The 20,742-nt window shown below is 46.4% G+C and overlaps 1 protein-coding gene across 2 annotated transcripts in view; it reads right to left on the bottom strand.

The window, feature by feature from the left end:
* The window catches only part of SORL1 (sortilin related receptor 1), a 172,919-nt gene that overhangs the window by 124,850 nt on the left and 27,327 nt on the right, over positions 1–20,742 (bottom strand). For both annotated transcript variants that reach the window (XM_039228694.1, XM_039228695.1), the window contains exons 4-6: positions 15,209–15,370; positions 13,388–13,455; positions 8,321–8,501 (exon numbers count right to left, since the gene is read on the bottom strand). In XM_039228694.1, the coding sequence (XP_039084625.1) occupies positions 8,321–8,501; positions 13,388–13,455; positions 15,209–15,370 (411 nt within the window). The remainder of the gene's footprint in view (positions 1–8,320; positions 8,502–13,387; positions 13,456–15,208; positions 15,371–20,742) is intronic.

Raw genomic sequence — 20,742 nt, 5'->3', positions numbered from 1 at the left:
CCATCACCCCTTTTCCCTTCTCCCCCATCCCCATTAACTCTCAGTTTGTTCTCAGTATTTAAAAGTCTCTCATGGTTTGCCTCCCTCCCTCTCCTTAACTATTTTTTCCCCTTCTCCTCCCCCAGGGTCCTCTGTTAAGTTTCTCCTGTTCCACTTATGAGTGAAAGCTTATGGTATCTGCCTTTCTCTGCCTGACTTATTTCACTTAGCATTAACACCCCCGAGTTCTATCCACCTTGCTACAAATGGCCAGATTTCATTCCTTCTCATTGCCATGTAGTATTCCATTGTATAGAATGGATCTTCTTGATCCATTCGTCAGCTGATGGATATTTAGGGTGTTTTCATGATTTGGCCATTGTTGAAAGTGCTGCTATGAACATTGGGGTACGTGTGCCCCTACTTAAGGATGTCATTCGTAAAATCCCTAGGTCAGAATTTTCATTTCTTACAGAAGAAATAGCCTTCCTGAAAGGCCACAGTTAATGCATCTCCCAACATAAATACTTTCACCAGCATCTGGGGTTATTTAATGTTTCAATTTATTGCCAATATTTTAAGGTCTGAGAATTTACCATAAGATTTTTTTTTTCATTTAGTGCTTTCATTCTGACAAGGAAAAATAAATGTAAGTATCTGAATAATCTGAATTTCAGAGGGTGCATTTGCATTTATGCTTGAGATTAGGTCAAGAGCAAAAAAAAGGAGGGGTCCCTGGGTGGCTCAGTTGGTTAAGCATCCAACTTCTATTCAGGTCATGATCTCGCGGGTCATGGGTTTGAGCCCCTCATCAGGCTCTGTGCTGACAGCTCAGAGCCTGGAGCCTGCTTCAGATTCCGTGTCTCCTCTCTTTATGCCCCTTCCCCACTCGTGCTCTCTCTCTCTCAAATAATGAATAAATATTAAAAAAAAAAAAAGAGTAAAAAAAAAGGAAATGAGAGGTCAAGGAGAAAAGAGCAAGAGAGGATCTAAATAAAAGACACATTCTTGCCGAGTGAAGGCCAAAAGATGTCATAGTGAGCTATTCCACTGAAGGTTTCCCAGAGAAAAGTGGCCAGAGAGTGAGGGACCCCAAGGGACAGGGTCTGAACACCAGTTAGAAGCTCTCGGGCTATAGCATTCACAGCCATCTTCTCCTTCGGAGCAGTAACAAAGTTTCAGGGAAACATCATCGTCCATGTTAATGTTGTTTCTCCTAAAATATTTATAGATAGGAGTCGATATATATTTTATACATATATTTACGATTTGCTTTAAACTATTCCAAGACACAAATGAAGAGATTAGCAAATGTAATACAGCAATAGAGCAAAATATAAAAAATATTGAGGCTAAGTCAGGGCACCTGTGAAGGTCTGATAGCATAAACTGTTCTTTCATGTACATTTGACTACGTCCACGATAAAAAGTTTTATGAAGGTAAGTTTCCTCAGAAGCATGTCCAGAATGGCAGAGGAAGAACTCTAAAATTCCACTCAGGGGGCACCCTGGTGGCTCAGTTGGTTAAGCGTCCGACTTCAGCTCTGGTCATGATCTCGTGGTTCGTGGGTTCGAGACCTGCATTGTGCTCTGTGCTGAATGCTTGCTTAGAGCCTGGAGCCTTCTTCAGATTCTGTGTCTCCCTCTCTCTTTGCCCTCCGCCACTTGTGCACTCTCTCTCTCTCAAATATAAATAAACATTTTTAAAAAAATAAAATTACACTCATGTCTGAAAAGCAGCAGGAACACAGACAGAAAATTCTCCAAGTCAACTTTCTCAGAATTCTAAAAATTAAACAAAGGGTTGCCAAAACCCAAGAGTCTGGTCACTTGAGTCACTTACTCAAGAACGGTGACTGAAGTGTGGCGATTAGAGCCAACTCCGTGGCCTCAGTCCTGTCCCTTTTCTCCGGCTCTGTGGTAGCCTTAGAAACCCACAGCCTCACAGCTCCAGTGACTGTGAAAACCAGTAGCCTGGCAGTCTCTGGAGAGCACAGACTACCGCCGCGGCCTGCTTCCAAACTGCCTCCTCGGGCCTCCTCTACGCATCGCCTGACTCTGCTCACTGCACAAAGAGACCCATAGCCAGGTCGTTTAGGGAGAACAGTGACAACTGGCAAAGATTTCACATCACAGCTGCTGGAGAGGCATTGCCGCTCGGAGCTATCGAAATGCTAACCAAAAAGCATGGAAGGAAAAACGGGGGGAACAGATACCCATAAGTGGCTCTGATAAGCTCTGAAATATCCCGGGCCATCTACGAGGTCACACACACGGGAGCTGTGAGCATGCTCAGGGGAGAAGTGGAAAGGGCCCGGTCTCCCATGGCTGGCTAGTAAACGTGGGCTCTACATGACAGGAATCGAAGGCTAAGGCAGAGTTGGAGATCGCACTGAAGGCAGGCCCCCAACACACGCTCAAGGGGCCCTTAGCGAAGGCTACCAGAATTACTGGTTCAAAGTATTTAAGAAAATCTCTAGTGGCACCTGGGTGGCTCAGTCGGTTTAGTGTCCGACTCTTGATTTCAGTTCAGGTCAAGATCTCACAGTTCATGAGTTCGAGCCCTGCGTCACGCTCTGCACTGACATCATGAGGCCTGCTTCGGATTCTGTCTCCCTCTCTCTCTGCCCCTCCCCTGCTCACTATCTCTCTCTCTCTCTCTCTCAAAAATAAATAAACTTTGAAGAGAAAAAAATATCTCTATTCAATCACTGGCTGATCGCTAAGCCGAATTATCAAACATTTCATAGTCCTCCATGATGAAAAATGCTACAAAATGAATGCAGGGAACTCACAAACAAAACAAAGATAGGCAACAATAACAATAACAAAAGACAACAACAAAAAAATCCTGCTTTGAGGGGCTGCCACATTATATCATCTAAAATGTCTGATTTTCAACCAAAAAATGACAAGACAAGAAAATAGCAAAGTATGGCCCATACACACACATACACACACACACACACACACACCAGTCAGTAAAGGAAGGCCAGATATTGGACTTACAGGCAAAAATTTAAAACCTTATCATAAATATGTTCAAAAAAATTAAAGGAGGGCCGCCTGAGTGGTTCAGTCAGTTCAGCCTCCAACTCTTGGTTTCAGCTCAAGTCATGATCTCACAGGTTCGTGAGTTCGAGCCCCACACTGGGGCTGCTGACAGTGTGGAGTCTGCTTAGGATTCTCTCTCTCCTTCTTTCTCTGCCCATCCCCTGCTTGCTCTCTCTCAAGAATAAATAAACTTAAAAATATTTTTTTAATTAAAGGGAACCATGTCACAAGAATTAAACAAAAGTATGAGAACACTATCTCAAAGAAAGAAAATCAATAAAGAATAGAAATTATATAAACAGAAGTTCTTGAATGGAAAAGAACAGTAACTCACAAGAAAAAAAAATCCCCAGAGGGGTTCAACAAGAACTCTGAACTGGCAATGAACCTAAAAACACATGAATTTTGATCATCCTCAATAAATACAGATGAAATCTGACAACATTACACTAGGAAAGAAAACAGTTACCAAAGATCACATAGTATAAGAGTCTCCTTACATAAAAAGTCCAGAACAGGCGGGGTGCCCAGTGGCTCGGTCTGTTACACACCTGACTCTTGGTTTTGTGAGTTCAAGCCCCGCACCGGGTTCTGTGATGGTGGTGGGGAATCTGGTTGGGGTTTTCTGCTCCTCCCCACTCATGCTGTTTCTCTCAAATAAATAAAATAACACCTAAAAACAAATTTCCAGAGCAGGCAATTCTATAAGGCAGAAGGGCAAGGGAAATAGAATGGGGGTAAAGGGGTGATGAAAATATTCTGGAATCAGGTAGCAAGAAGCATTACCCAGTCTTGTGAACGTGCCAACAACGACCGAGCTGTGTACTTTAACAGGTTGAATTTTATGGCATATGAATTATATCTCAATAAAGGCTTATCAAAAATTAATTTAAAATTTATCGGTATTCTGGTTTTATTTACAATCTGTAAAAGTGTTTAGGTTTATTGCTTGTGTATAAGTATTAAGTGCTTATACCTAGCTTTATGTTTACATGCACTGAAGTAATGTTATAATTAAAATAATCTGTCAATAGCTTAGGTTTTGGTCAGTTATCCTAAAATTCACACCCCAGATGTGGTCAGCTAATGTCTGCTAAAGAAGCCCATGACCCTGAGGCAATTCCTAAGTTTTCTCTTTATCTCTATCAACATTAGAGACTTTAAATTCACATAATGAGAGATCAGAGGCATGCAAGACATTTGAATTGGCCATAATATCCTAAAGATAATACCCTGGCATGAATAGGACATAACAATTTAAGGAGGCCTGTAATCTAAACTTCTAGCAGTAATGCCTATGACTTATCAAGCTCTTCCACTAGAGGATTCCAGTTGCCTGATGCCAACTCAAATGGTAACAGGATCTTGCCTCTACAACAGAAAACCAGGGTTGGTTTTCTGTAATGGCCCATACAGAAATATTTTAGTCATTGTGGGCCATCCTGCTTCCATGGAACTATTCAATTCTGCCACTGTAACTCGAAAGCAGTGATAGACAACATGTAAGCAAATGGGCATGACTATTTTGATAAAACTTTATCGACAAAAACAAGTGAAGGGCCACAGTTTGCTGATTCCTGAGCTAGAATGTTGTGTCTGCATCACCTATAAGGACAGAGGAAACACCATCAAGCACATACAAGCAGGTCTTTGCTTAGTGATACACATTTGCTCAAGAAAGTCTGAACCTGTCTTTCGCAGTAAGCTGGTGGTGCAGCTACAAAGGAGCAGCTAGCCCTCACCTACCTCCAACTTTCTGGCAAGCATTGGTATCTACCAGAAAGAACCTAACAGCTATGTATTGCCAAGTTAACAAATCAATGTTGGTTTGCAGAAGTGCCTCAATGCTGCTTTAATGGCCTTTCATTTTGATTGGGCTATTAAGACAAGTAAATTCATGTCAAAAAGGAATAAAAGTTAAACTTGGGTTAAAAAATACCAAAGGAGGGGCGTCTGGGTGCCCCAGTTGGTTAAGTGTGTGGCTCTGGGTTTCGGCTCAGGTCACCATCTCACAGTTTCAGGAGTTGGAACCCCCACATGGGGCTCTGTGCTGACAACATGGAGGCTGCTTGGGATTCTCTCTTTCCCTCTCTCTCTCTTCCCCTCCCCTGCTCAGGCTGTCTCTGTCTCTCTCAAAATTAAATTAAAAAATTCTTAAATCAAAAATAAATAAAGAAAATAAAATAATAAAGTAAATAAATTAAATTAATAAAATCAAATAAATAAAAATTAAATTAAATTAATTAAATAAATTAAATTAAATTAAAAAAATATATTTCAAAGGGCATCAGACCAAAAGCACACATGAAGTAAGAGCCAGGCCAACAGGGCGCCAGGGGATGCTGAAGATTCAGAGAGCGGCTTCCGTCACGAATCCAGATGGCTGTCCCCGCATGTTCTAAAAAGCTAACTTGCAAAGAATTGTAATCATTCATGGTACTGGAGAAAAGCAAAAGAGTTAATCATCCAAAACCAATTTTCTGTGGTTTTCCAATTAGCTCCTTGACTTTCCTAATTTGATTGAATCAATTTAATATGAAGGTCACTCAGAATTCCCCAAACCCAGGCAGCCTGAGCGCTAAGCACACCCCAGATAAGAAGTTAACACTGGCACACCTCAACACTCCCACTGATACGGTTATCCAACCAAGTCCAATGTTGTTTACCCTCGTGGCTCAACAGTCTAATGTAATAAAGAGGAAGAAATTATAAGGAGGAAAACACTCATTTTATCATCCACCGCCAGTTGTGTTTCTTCCTTCATCAACCCATCCAATCTACAATGTTCCTCTGATAACAGGATGGACTATTATTGAAAGCGTCTGCAGACAGAAGTCCTCAGAGAAGAGCTGCTCAAATTTTGGAGGTTCTTTGGCAGCCTAGGGATGCTCAGAAAATACTGCATCAGGGCTGGGAATCTGCATTTGGAAAAAGTGTCCCTGTGTGACAGTGCTGTGCATGCTCCTAAGGCCATCATCTGAGAAACATTTCCATGTGCTGGCCGACCTCATCTGACTTTGACCTTGAGCCTCTAGCTAACACCACTGACCCTGGAATCTGGTGGCCCATCCAACAAGCCATGCAGAGAGTTGAGAGTTGACTATGAAAATACCAATCATTTAACACCCCTACCCCACCAAACAAATCTACTGGTCTATGCTTTCTAAATATGGCAGGCAAATATGGCGTTCATTCAACTATTGTATACATGCTATGGATCAAGCACCATGCAGCCTGCTGGGTACTACATCAGTGATGAACAAAACAGACACAGCCTCCCATCCAGGCACTGGCCAGGACTAGCAATCAACTTGCTGCCAGCACTCTGCAAAGCAGCAATGTCAAGGGAGAACAGACATAGCTGTTAGGTCCGAACGAAAGGCACAGAAACTTCAGCTGGGATTTAACTTCAGCTCTTTGGGTGTGAGATCCAGAAATAACAGGGGTGAGAGTGATGTACAGCAGCTCTCCACCTCAGCCCCAACTCAGGCAATAAAAAGAAATTAAAGTCATATAAATAAATTCAGGCCCAAGGAACTCACACAGGAAAGATCCAGGAACACTGAAAGACTGCAAACAATCCAGGACCTTAGGAGTGCCAAGAGCCTGTCACAAGGTATCAGTTCTCAGGCCTGGTTTCTCACCTTGCACTGCATTTCTCACCCCTCACCACACCCCTGCCCAGGACAATCTAAGGATGCCTGCCTACTGGCCACTGTGTGTGTGAGAGAGAAAGTGACAGGCAAGGCAGGGAAGGAAGGATCCAGCAGGTGACCCAATGCAAACAGACTGACAAAAGAGAAACTGCCATAATTTTAGTGGTTTTACAGGGGCACCCGGGTGGCTCAGTCGGTTAAGCGTCCGACTTCAGCACAGGTCATGATCTCACGATTCATGAGTTCAAGCCCTGCATCGAGCCTGGAGCCTGCTTTGGATTCTGTGTCTCCCTCTCTCTGTCCCTCAAAAAATAAATAAGTGTTAAAAAATAAATAAATAAAAATATTTTGCCAAGTAGGTAAGGAGGAATTTTTCTTGGCTTTAGCCACCCACATCTTCTCTCACCTCAACCTTTACTCTCTGCTTCCCTAACTGGGGAAGTCCTCTCTCTACTCTGGAGTCCTCCCAAGGTGGGGTGGCCTGCTTCTGCCTGGCCAGCTACCAATCATACAAAGGAGAGAAAACCCGGAGGAAAATATTACATCCGATCTTAGTCCCTAAGGTTAAGTGTGATGGAAAGGGAAGCACCTGCCTATTACCAGGGACCTTCTTCAGAGCCCGATGTCAAGGAAGGAATGGCTGCCATCGAGAAAATAAGCTTCTGGCACATCAGGAAGAGCAGCCCAGCCCACTCTCTGCAGGACGGGTTTTTCCTTTATGCAAGGGCAGTACAGTTGCAACTGGCAACTTGATACAGTAGCAAAGCAAACTCTGTTAAATAATCAACTCTGCCTTTAAATGAGCAAGCCCTCCCTTCCAGCATCTGGCTCCATCCAACACATCAAATCAAGGGGACCATTTTCCCAAAGGCTGAGAGTTAAGCTACTTACTGATAGCTGGAAGCTTAATCACTGCTTTTCTTCAAGCATTAACTCCCACTAGCCAGTGACTACACATTCTATTAGCCACGGAAATTAACATGTGTCCAAAATTCCCTAAGACATTGTCCTAATATGAAAGGAGAGCAGGCAGTGAGATGAAGGAAAATCATCACTGAGCCCCACCTGTCCTTTCTGTGCTCTTTTCACTGGGATTTTTTTTGGATTTTGTGTTTGGATTTTTTTTTTAATTTTTTAAATGTTTATTTATTTTTGAGAGAGAGAGAGAGTACGTAAACATGGGAGGGGTAGAGAGAGAGAGGGGGAGACACAGAATCCAAAGCAGGCTCCAGCCTCCAAGCTGTCAGCACAGAGCCCAACGCAGAGCTCGAACTCATGAACTGTGAGATCATGACCTGGGCTGAAGTTGTACTCTTAAACGACTGAGCCACCCAGGTGTCCCATCAAAGAAACACATGTTTAACAAGGAGGCTTGGCTACCAGGAAACAAACAAATTCCGAGGCCCCACAGACACGTTGAGTGTTTGTCTAAGCATCTCCACCTCCTCCAACCTCCTGGGACCATCCAAGCCCCATGGGAATGTTCATCTACGTCCAGTGCCCCTCCGTCAGGCTCCCCCAGGCACCCCAATCCAGTCCCTGCTTGCGTAAACTCACCTGCTCACTCACAGAATGCCAAACCTCAGAAAGGAAACTCAAAAGGACTTTATTCCTTAGTGCCTTCAACTTACCACCACCTTGGTAGCAAACAAGTACTTGTCCCGGAGCTGAAAGTCTCTGACTTCCTCCAGAATCACTTCCTGGTTCTCCCGGGACTGGAAGAAGTCTGTACTTCGGAAAACTGTGGAGTAGCCAGAGGGCTCGTGCCGCTCGATGTAGATGGTGTTCGGCTTATCATAGGGATCGACGCCCCTGGAGGAAAAAGTGCAGTTGCTATCATCTCCACGTTTAACCACTGAAGAAATGGAGGTTCTGCTGTGCAGACAGCCAACCTGAGTTCAAGGACATGAAGATGGTGTCTGCACAGGATACTCTCGTCAAGTTTTTTACTGCTCTCTTTAAGGCGCCCTGGGCTTGGCTCCAGGCATGCCTTGGCCATGGCTTGAGAAGAGTAAAATCAAGAAAAAGTAAAAGGCGGGGTGTTTCGGAATCAATAAGCAATGGACTGCTTGAGGCTGTCCATGAGTTTCTGGCCCCAAGTTACAAACCCCAGAGAACAAAGGAGTGTGTTTCCCCAGAACAGTACTTACTCAGAACAGTTCTAGAAGAAACCACATGAGGAACCACTGAGTCTAGCCTTGCTAACGGACCCTGCCCTTTGTGTTTCTGTCCATCCTGTGCTGCTATCTCCAATCCATGCAATCAGGAATCATCCAACCAGTGCAAAGTCATGACCCATGAGGCTCCTTCACAACCTCTCTCTCACACGTACTGATCTCCCTGACGTCCCTCAGAAACACAGAACTCATTGCTCCCCCACTCTCCGTGCTCTGTCAACAGATTACCCTTCTGCAGGGATGCCCCCTGTGTGCACTCTGGTCTGCACTTCGAAATCCCACTCATCTTCTGAGGTCAAGTTCAAGGCATCTCTTTCAGGAAGCCCTCCCCAAAGCGCTCCTCTCTTCTTCCGTCACAGGCAATATATCTGTGCAGTGTTCAATTTCAAGCCTTTGATATGAATTTTACGTGAGTTTTGAACAAAAGTACAGAGCTGTTCTGGGTGGGTGGATTTTGGAATCACTCTCGTGACTTGATAGAGTGGTACATCTTATTCACAGCGGTGCCTTTCATTCACTGTAATCTTTTGTTCACCATAATGTGTCTGAGCCTCCTAGAGAGAGACTATAGGTACTTTAAAGGCCACGTCTTAGACTTCTTTTTGTCCTGCGGGGCTCCCAGCGGGGCTGAACCTTGCTGCATTGAACCCGTGGACCATGGTACAAAGGCTATTCCAAAAGTTTAACCCTGGCTAGATCAAACTCCCCCGAGACGAATCTCTGAACCAGGGTCCCCCCAAAATAAGGTCCCCAAACAACAGCTGGGAAGAGGATTAATCTGCCCCAGGTTCCCTAACACTTCTGATACACCAGACCATTCAACACGTGGGGTAAATAACTGGACAAGTGAGGAGGAGAGCTTCACAGGGAGGACGTGGTAGTGACCAAGGGAAGGCAGGACTCGCTTCTGTACCTGTCTCTGCCCAGAGCCACATTCACAATGGCTCTCAGGATCATGAAGTCTCTGACATAGAAGTCCTTCAAAGAGGTACTGTCAAGAGGATACTCTCCAAGAAAGAAAGGAGAGGGTGGAAGGGAGGAAGGAGGAGATATGAAAGAGAAAAACAAAAGACTTGACTTTGGCCCCACAATCCAGAGTCTCAGCAGGGCACTGGAGAAGCCAGAAGCCTGGGTCCTAATGCAGGATCATCAGATGCTCTGCTCTGTGCGCATGTGTGGGGGTGGTTGGCGTGTTCTTTTCTTTTCCACAATTAGAAGTACTGATTAGAGTACTTCCTCTACCCTAGAGGATATGCAAATTAAAACAAAGCTGCTAGATATTTTTAAAAAGGCAGAGAGGAAGGGACCTTGACTCAGATTATTTTGAGACCGAGCTCACCTCTGTTATTCTTTCCTAAACAAAAGCAGCAAGAAGTATCTAGAGATAGAAAGCGCTCTGACTTTCTTCCCAGTTCTCTTCCATAATCCATACTTGGACCTCCCGGTTCTGAAAGCCACTCTACCTACGAGCTCCGAGCTCTGTTCCTTTGGCTCCTTTGCGATTGCTAGCCTTCCACTACTTCTTGTTCTCTTTGCTCTCATTCATTCAAATGAAAATTCAGAGGCTTGCTCCATCTCTGAGCACAGTCACCTGGCCTCACTCACTCATTACTGATGCTTTACCAGGAACCCAAGTCCCTCTCCCACAGCCCACCCACTGCCCTGTCTTGCCAATCCCCAGCTCTGGATTACATAGATCATTGGTCATCCTGACTCCTGCTGCTCCCAGGATGCCAGGCGTTAATGAACAAATGTATGCCATTATTCTAGGGAGGTTAGATTACAATTACGCTCTCACTTATTATGGGAAATCCTCCAAATAGCCTGAAATTCCCTGACACCAGACATGTAATTATCTACAATAAGATAAGCCGGTCCTTTCCCCCTAAGACATCTGCATGCCTACACGGAGGCAAAAGGTACAACATACAAATTCTCAAGCGTGATATTCCTTTATTTAGCCGTCCTGCGGGTTTGCCCTCTTGATATACAGTTACCTAAACAGATCAAAGGGCAATGTGTCCCTTTTAAAACTCGAATAAAGCAAAAGAAAGTTCTAGTGGTATTTCTGGGGTAGAGGTTAACCTTGGATAAGACTGTGGTTACAAGTTCACAGAGACACCACAACCTCTGCCCAAGGAGAATAACGAAAGCACCAGAAACAGCTGCCCTCTTTGAAAAGGAAATCCAATGGAGCCTGAAGATACTCAGCCAGGACACCTCTCCTTCCATCTTTACTGACTTCATTCGCCAAGGAAGCAATACCAACTCCAAGACGTTCTTCTTCAAACAGAGAGCTAAAAGAAGTACGCATGGGGGATGTACTACTCTGCGTTTAGTGAGGACTAAAACTACCTGCAAAAGTCAAAAGACAAATGATAAACTGAGGATTGTAAGTATAAATGAACATACACGTGTGATATCTCATGTCACAAAAGACTAACCTCAAATATATAAAGAGCTCCTGGAAATCAATAAAAAGACTAACCATTCAATAGAAAAAGAGCAAAGGGCATGAACAGACAAGCCATAAAAAAAAAGAAATAAAAATGACTCTTGACCAGGTTAAAAGATGTTCAAACTCATTCACAATAAACAAAATGCAAACTAAGAGTAAGTCTGTCTTACCTAACACACTGGCTGTGGAGAGAGGCTCCATTCTATGTGGCTGAGATGAGAGCAAAATTTGATACGCTCTATAGAAGATCTGGCAATCTCTACCAAAGTTACAATTTCAACGCTTTATTCACTGGGGATATATCAGTGCACAAAACGGACCAAAGCCTCTGCTCGTGTGGAGATTTTCTTATATCAAAGAGAGAAAGACAAATAACATAAGACTAAAAATCATACATTAGAAGGTGGTCAATCATATGCAAGAAAAGAATAGAGTAAGGTAAGACAATGACAGGAGAGGAGTTGCAATTTTAATAGGATCCTTAGGATGGGCCTCATTTAGAAAGTATTGTTTGAACAGACCTGAATGAGGTAAGGGAGTAAGCAATAAGTATATCTTGAAGAAGAGCTGTCTAGGCAGAGGGAAAAGTAAGTACAAAGGCCCTGTGGTAGAATATACTTGGTATTAATCTGAGAGAAATGTTGGTGCGTATTAAAAGGTTCAACATGGAGAGAAGAAACAACAAGATCAGATCTGTTTTTAGGAAGACCAACCAGGCCATGTGCTGAGAATTAACTGCAGAAGGACAGGACAGGAGTGGCAGCAGAAAGACCAGGAACACAACTAATGAGTGACAATGGTGGCTTGGAGTAAAGAAATAGCCACAAAGGAGATCCTGGATATAAACCAAAGGTAGAGACCACAGGACTTCCTGACAGGTGGAATGTGAGGCACGAAACAAATATGAAATCAGTGATGACTCAGAGTTCTTGCCCCATACAACTAGAAAGTGAAATGAGGAAGATTACAGGGACAACTGACTGGGGGCAGTGAAGGTCAAGTATCAATCTGGGAAGAAGCAAAGTTTGAACAGGTGGCGTGACCCACTGACCCAGCATGTCCCTTTTAGGGAACCTGTTCTGCACATTCGCCCACACGTGCCCAAATCCATGTATTCAAGACTGCATCCTGGAACCGTGAAAGATCAGAAGATTGACTAGAAACTTCTTGAAGTGTGGCTCTGTTGATTTCTCTCTCCCTTCTCAAAACCCTACAATGGGTCCTCACTTTCAGAATTCAGCCCGGAGTCCTTTTCTAAGCACTGCGGATTCAGATAGCAACGTCCCTTCCCCAAACTTCACGCACACACTGTCCCAAAGTAAGACTCTATGTTCTCCACCCAAAGACCACAGTGTCTCATCTCTGCCTGGGGCCATTCTGTTCTGCCTGGAATCACGCCACACACCTCCACACCCCACCTGTGACCTCCAGCCTGCTACACACGTCCTGCCTCAACTGCAAGGAAGCTCTTCCATGCGACCGTGACCTTCCCATCTGGAAAGAACCGTGTCCCTCCTCTGGTTTATCTTCCCACGTCCATGAATTCTGTGCTTCCTTCACAACATGCACAAAATGTCTTTTCTTACCTCCTAGGCTGCTGTCTCCTTAGTAACTCTATCCATAAATTATTCAACTTCTACCCTACAGTATCTAGCATGTTTTATATTCAGCAGACATAAAAAAAAAAAAAAAAGTTATGAATGAACAAGTGAATGAATTTTCTATAGAGAAAAATCCCCACTTCTGTTATCAGGCTCAAAGAGGCAAGGTCTTTAGAAATTCTAATCCATCCAAGCACTTGATAATTCCTCTGGGTCCCCGATGGATTGAAAAATGCAAAAACTCTGTCAATTCTTTCACAAATAACCTGCCTTTCTCATCCCCCCACCCCCACCCCCACCCCTCCCACAGTGAGTGTTATACTGGTAGCTCTAAATCCCAGGTCTGCATTTCCTGAACCACAAGCTTTGCGTTTCAGGTGAGGGTAGGTGTGTCCTCCGTGGAGGTGGTAGAACTGAATAAAGGGGATTATGTAATTCTACCTTGTTAGATGGATGACTTACCAAGAAAAGGATTTCACGTGTTCCTGAATCAGGACCCAGGTCTGCCCAAAATCGTCCGACTTCCACAGCTGTAAAGACCAAAAGGGCAAGAAGGAATCGGGATGTAAGAGGTACCCACCACCTAAACGGCCTGGCCCTCAAACCTCGCCTGCAATAATGCGCCGGCTGTGAAGACAGGCACAGAGGTCACCAAGGCCAGCCCGATTACTCCAGATGCAAACGAGGGCAGGGAGGAAAGGTCAGATGTGCACCTTCATGTTCCTCCCCATAGTTACTAAGACCTCAAGAACTACAAGAAAAAAATGACTGGGACTTGTCTTCCATCTACGGATTACCAGAAATTAGTTTACTTAAGGCTAGTCCTCAGGGATAGTAAAAACAAAAGGATTACACTCCATTCTTCTTGCTTAGGAAGTAGTGTCCTTAAAAACCCATTAGGGGTCGGGGTGCTTGGGTGGCTTAGTCGGTTAAGCGTCCGACTTTCGCTTAGGTCATGATCTCGCGGTTTGTGGGTTCGAGCCCCGCGCCGGGCTCTGTGCTGACTGCCAGCTCAGAGCCTGGAGCCTATTTCGGAGTCTGTGTCTCCCTCTCTCTCTGACCCTCCCCTGCTCACGCTGTCTCTCTCTCTCTTCTAGAAATAAAAAACAAAAACAAAAACAAAATCCCATTAGGGGTCACAGTGACTAAAGGTGAACAGAGAGGAAGGGCACCAAAGAGAATCACCTTGAATACAAAGGATATGGCCATGAGTAATTAACTTGCTGATCTTTGCCCAAACCCCTGAACTTCCAAACAGAGGACCTAAGAGCTTCTGGCCCTCGTGACCATGGATTATGAAGAAGCAGGTGGGCCCGGGTGGCTCAGTCGGCAATGCATCTGACTCTTGATCTCATCTCTGGCCGTGATCTCACAGATTGTGCCGGCAGAGCAAAACCTGCTTGGGATTCTCTCTCTCTTTCTCAGAATAAAGAAATAAACTTTAAAAAAGAAGCAGCAGCAGCAGGGAACCACAAAGAAAACAATAATCCACCTACACTGGTAAACTGACCCTGCCTTACTTAGGTTACTCCCAAAGGCAAGTAAGGGTAAACAGATCATGTTTTGGTTAAACAACCGGCAAAGAAAGAGAAAGCTTCCAAGGTTCCTCTGAGCAAAGCCATTCAAAACTCATCATTAATCCAAACCTACAGGGTCTACAGGCTTCACACAATTATACCAGACCATTCCTCTCGATTTGGCAAGTTTCAACCCTGAGCTATAAATCCTACAGGGGTTCTCTCCCCATCCTGCTTTTCCTTCAAATCCAGATTTAAGGCGAAAACACACACCCATTTATATTCTATGCACACGCACACACACTAAGGGGGAAAAATTAAAATATGATGGTAATTTCAAATAAATGGTACAAAATCAGTGTGTTTACAGTCGAAGATGGGAAAGGTAGAACAGAAATTCATTAAGAGTTCCCAGCAGAGCTCAGACTCCAGACTTCTTTAGCTGGCTCTCTCTGGTTAATTTCTAGAGCTTCGGTTTACCCCCAAAACCCACAAGGGTGCATCTACCCTGAGAAAGGCACAATGTTTAACAGGGTTTGCCAAGTGCTTGGCGTCGCACCCCTGGCTGGGATGCATTCTGAGAGCGCCAGGGAGATCTAGTTTTCCTTAGCCATGGGAAGTGAAATAGTAGCTCCAAAGGCTAAGCTTGGGAGAGGAGGGAGTGAGGGAGGGGCCGGGGGAGGTCACTCAGAGGACACCCAAGCCACATGGGGCAGAACAGAAAATTCGAGAAGCCCACCTGACTGTGTTCCAGAAACTCCCTTACCTGCTTGTTGGGGTGAGATCTGTCAAAGCCCAGGAGAAGGTTGGAGGCCTTGCTATGCAGGAGGAGGTCAGCTGCCCGGAATGGGATGGCGAAGCCTTGAATGGTGTTGCAGAAGTCAAATGTGATCCAGAGGTACTGGGCATAAGCATCCACGAAGATGTACTGCAAGAGGGGAAAATAAAAAAAAAAAAAAAAAAAGGGCAATGTCAGAGCAGACCTGGCTGGGGCCACCCGCAGCCCCACTTCCCACCGCGCGTGTGGTGCCAGGGGCCTGTGGGGCCTCCACACGGTGTCCTTACCATCCCCTGGCCAGATGCCGGTGCTTGCCACACATGACTCAAGGAAGGGGGGGGTGCGGGACAGTTGGGACAGAGCTGAAGACGGCCCTCCTTTAACCAGGTAACAGTGCTAGTCAGGCCTTCCTGTCTTTTCTCTCAGCTGACTTGGCCATTCTCCCCCTTCTGGCAAGTCAGTGGGTCACAGTCAGAGGGTGACTACTGGCCGGGACAGAGAAGTCCTGCTCTCCAGACTGGCTGTACACAGACAGGACTCCTTCTGTCCCTCTATCCTCTGAGCAGCTACGGGACACGACTTCCCAGGAAAATCCCTAAAGTCACACCCATCTAAGAAGATTAGCTTCTCCTTCTTGAGGCCAGGTGACAGGGCAGCTCTGAGGACCACGCAGCCAGTGGGGCCAGCAGGCCCACTGTGGGGTGAGGCAGGAAAGCAGCTCTGGAGAGCAGGGGCTGCACCCTATTTAGCCCCCACACAGGCGAGTGGCGCCGAACAAGCTGGACTACAGAGTTCCTGAGGGGGAGGGGCGCCTGGGTGACTCAGTCAGCTGAGTGTCCAACTTCAGCTCAGGTCTTGATCTCACGGTTCATGAGTTCGAGCCCCGCATTGGGTTCTGCACTGGCGGTGCAGAGCCTGCTTAGAATTTTCTCTCTGTCTCTCTCCCTCTGCCCCTTACCCACTTGCACTCACTCTCTCTCAAAATAAATAAACTTTAAAAAGAAAAAAAAGAGAATTTTTGAGGGGAAAGAATTAAGGCAATTCAACCTGACAAATGTGTGTTTAATGTTCACCCTGCACCAGATGCCGCAATGCCATGGTGAAAACACAGAACCCTTACAGTCCAAAGTGGGAGAAAGACAGACGTGATCATGGGTAACTGTAACTCGAGCGGAAATGAGATTTGATGGGAAGCCATGGACAGAGACCTATGAGGGGCAGAGAGCACAGATTAGCTCCAGTCTGGGAGATGAGACAGGACTCCGGGCCAGAGCTGGCCCTTGTAAAGGCAGGCGAGATTTCAATAAGGAAAAAGCAGCCCTCATCTGGGGCGGTTTGAGTTTGGGAACGAAGGCAGGTGGGGGAAAAAAAAGACAGCAAGGACTGAGGGCCTGAGGGCAAGGATCATGAAGTGCAGATGGTGGCAGGCCTTGAACGCACATGAGAGATCTGAAGGAAAGCCCCTCTGCTCCCACAAGGGCAAGGGCAGCTCAGCGGATCACCGTGAACCAGAGCAGGAGGGACGCGGCTCCCGGTGCCAGCCAGTCCCTGAAACCAACAACCTAAAGGAATCCGTCCAAGCACACATTCCCCTCACTGACTGCATCTGACCCAGATCAATCTTCTATTCAGAATCCTTTTGGCACTAACAGCTCAGGCACGTCCTGACCTCCTGCATTTGTGCGTATGCTGCTTTCACATGTTCTTGATCCTTTCCCTTTGGCTCTTCCCTCCCCAATTCCCAGGAACGCATTCTACGTGTTCTTTCTCGGTTTCCTCTACAGCATCTAAAGTAAAACTCCAAAGTCTGCAGAGCCTAATTAAATCTAACCGTAAAGGCTAGTAAATGTTTTGAAAGCAAAAAGCACCATAAGCAAATGCAATGTTGTAAAAACAATCATGATCCTAGGAGTATTGTCATAATTTCTGGCACAAAGGCGTTCCCTAGAAATAACAGAGCCCATGTTCCTGCTCCGAAACCATTTTGGTTCTTAAGGAAGGGAGTGTTCTTGATTTAAAAAGATTTCTGGGGCACCTGGGTGGCTCAGTTGGTGGCTTAGTCCGATTCCTGGCTTCAGCTTAGATCATAATCTCATGCTTTTGTGAGTTCGAACCGCATCAAGCTCTGCACTGACGTCACTGAACCTGCTTGGGATTCTCTCTCTTTCTCCCTTGCTCTCTGCCCCTCCTCTGCTCACGTTATCTCTGTTTCTCTCAAAAATAAACTTTAAAAAAATAAAATAAAAATAAATAAAAAGATTTCTCTAGAAATCTGTTCCATGGCTTCTCCAAGTGCCACAATATCTAAAAATCACATACCCAGTTGAAGAACTTATTATCTTTCATAATACTAAATTATTAAGGTCAAGAACAGGGATGCCTGGCTGGTTCAGATGGCGGAGTGTGCAATTCTTGATCTCAGGGCCAGGAGTTTGAGCCCCACGCTGGGCACAAAGTTTACTTTAAAAAAAAAAAAAAACAAAGGTGTCAAGAGCACTCAGCGTGTGCTGAACACTGAGCTGCAAACTTGTGCAGGTCTCCTCAGATTCCATCTTTCTGGTACTCACAGCAAGTCAGGATTTAGCTATCGGTGTTACCTCCTTTACTAATGAGGACACTGACGCATGGAGAAGTTCACTGGCCAACATGACCCAGGAGGCGGCATGTACCTCAATGTCTGCGTGGTTCACAGCCTGTCCCTCAACAGTCCACCAATCCCTTCCTCTCCTGCTCCAAAACAGGCAGCACTTCCTGAGTTTAATGCCAAGGTCGCACACGGAGCCCCCAGGCTCATTCCTGCGCCTCTTCTCTTACTGCACTCCGGACGCTTTTGTCGGCAGCTCGCTTCCCTTGCCCTGTGGCAACACTGAATCATGCCAAGCCTGCATGCCCTTCCCCTGGCGGCCCCGCCCTCGACTCCCCTCCTCTGGCCCCTTCAGACAGAGGTCGGCTCTCCGCCCTCAAGTCACCTTGCTGCTCTTCGTCCTCTGCTGCCAACTCACTCCACCCTCCACACACCTCCTGCTACGGCTGCCAAGATCAGACATGCCAGGGCTTTTATTCCACGGTCTCACCCTGACTGCTGACCTCCCTGGCATCTCCCCTCTGATGCGCCGAGGTGTCTCACTAGGTCCAAAACCCAGCCCTCCCACACCTTCCCATCACGTCCCAAGCTACTCCTCCCCCTGGCCCGAGTTCTCATAATAACGGGTGTCGCTCTGCTGCCTTCCCTCGGTCCCCACTCCCAATCGGCCACCCACCCCGCTCTGTTTTCCTTTCTACACTCTCTGCTCTCTTTTATAACCCCAGGGCTGCCAGCGTGGCCCACGGGCAAGCTGGTGCTGGGCACTGGGTTTTGGTCCTTCTCATGCCTTCCAGGGCATGGCAGGGGTGAAAGCTCAGAGGGGGATTCGAGGTCTGGCTGGGCAACTGGGCAACTTCACGCCTGTATCCCCATGACGGTTCCCTTCCTGGCCTCTCTCTGATCTTTCCCCTTCGAATCCATCCTGCATATCGCTGGGACACACATTTCCCTAAAAGACACTTCACTAAGCTCCACTATTCAGGACCTTCCGTGGATCCCTACTGTCCTCAGGGCAAAAAGCAAACATCATCTTCAGATGAGTGCCTTCTTGAGACCTCGAAGCACCTCGGTGCAAACGCTTCACCCCTGAGAAGTGAGTCTCCCCATGGCCCGCACAGAAACCGCATATACAACCTCCTTGAAGTCTCTGCCCATGGCCTGCTCCCCGCCCTGGACTCCCACCGACTCCACGCAGCTACTGGAATCCTGCCTGTCCTTGAAGCTCCATGTCCAATCCCAAGTGCCCCGTGAGGCCTTTCCTTCCCTGACCCAGCCTCGCTGACTCCCCAGCCTCGCTGACTCCCCAGCCTCGCTGACTCCCCAGCCTCGCTGACTCCCCAGCCCCGGACACCTGTGGGTTCCACTCATCATGCAGGCACATGTCACTTCACGCTGTTACAGAACTGTGCCGTGTGTGCATGTGACAGCAAATGCAGCACGTCCTACTCCACCGTTAGTCCCCTGGCTGTCAAGTCAGCCCGAGGTGAGCCCCACAGACCTGCCAGCAGAGCTGACCTCCTGGGTGCTTCCTCGATGGTGTGACTTCTGGAGTGTTCTCATACACCCCCATCTTCCCTACCCTGTCTGCAGCCACCGAATATTCAGCTCTCGGCTTAAAACTATGTTTCCTCATGGGGCACCTGGGTGATTTGGGGGGTTAATTGCCCAACTCCTGATTTGGGCTCAGGTCATGGTCTCATGGTTTGTGAGTTCGAGCCCCGTGTCAGACTCAACACTGACAAGTGTGGAGCCTGCTTGAGATTCATTCTCATTCTCTCTTTTTCTCTCTGCCTCTCCTCTTTCAAAATAAGTAAACTTTTTTCTTTAATGTATTGAAAAAACACCTATGTTTTCTCTTTAAAATACAAATAGTCCAGAAACATGAAGTCAGCTACAGAAGGGCTGCTTGGGTGGTTCAGTCAGTTAAGCATCTGACTCCTGATATCGGCTCGGGTTGTGATCTCATGGTTCATGAGTTCAAGCCCCGCATCAGGCTCCTCACTAACAGCACAGAGTCTGCTTGGGATTCTCTGTCTCTGCCCTTCCCCTTCTAAATAAATAAATAAATAAACTGTTTTTAAAATGTATTAAGAAAAAAAAAAAACTCTTGTGTTTCCTCTTTAAAATACAAATACATCTAGAAACATAAACTATAGAAGAGGTGCCTGGTGGCTCAGTTGGTTAAATGTCCGACTCTTTAATTTTGGCTCAGGTCATGATCTGAAGGTTTGTGAGTTCAAGCCCTGCATCAGGTTCCTTGCAGACAATGCCTTGAGAATCTCTCTCTCCCTCTCTCTCTGACCCTCCCCTGCTCTCTCTCTCTCTCAAAATAAATAAACTTTAAAAAAGCTACAGAATTGGGGCGCCTGGGTGGCTTAGTCGGTTAAGCGTCCGACTTTCCAACTTTCGCTTAGGTCATGATCTCGCGGTTCGTGGGTTCGAGCCCCACGTCGGGCTCTGTGCTGACTGCCAGCTCAGAGCCTGGAGCCTGTTTCAGTCTGTGACTCCCTCTCTCTTCTGACCCTCCCCTGCTCACGCTGTCTCTCTCTCCTAGAAATAAATAAAACATTTAAAAAAAAAACAAAAAGCTACAGAATTCACCTCCATGTTAGCACAAGTGATTCTCTCCAGTTCTGAGGGGAGGCACCCGGACCGCAAAGCCAGGATGAAGGGCATGGGAGGCAGCGAAGGAACGTAACTTCAGACGAGAAAGAGAGACAGAGAACGAGGGGAAAGCCTAGCTGCACGGAGCCCCAGGTGTATGCAGACACTGCGTAGCTGACCTCAGGTGCACTGGGAGGGCAGCGGCACTGCCAGGTGGCCAGGGCTGTGCACTGCTTCAGGGAGGCATCACACGAGGCTGAGAAGAAGGAAGTGGGGCTGTCGGCAGGTACGAAAATAGACCCAAACACTCACATGACCCCATGCCACTCCATCT

The sequence above is a fragment of the Hyaena hyaena genome, unplaced genomic scaffold (assembly GCF_003009895.1).
Source record: "Hyaena hyaena isolate Hyena2069 unplaced genomic scaffold, ASM300989v1 scaffold_34, whole genome shotgun sequence".
Taxonomy (NCBI): Eukaryota; Metazoa; Chordata; class Mammalia; order Carnivora; family Hyaenidae; genus Hyaena; species Hyaena hyaena.
This window is presented reverse-complemented; position numbering and strand designations above follow the sequence as displayed.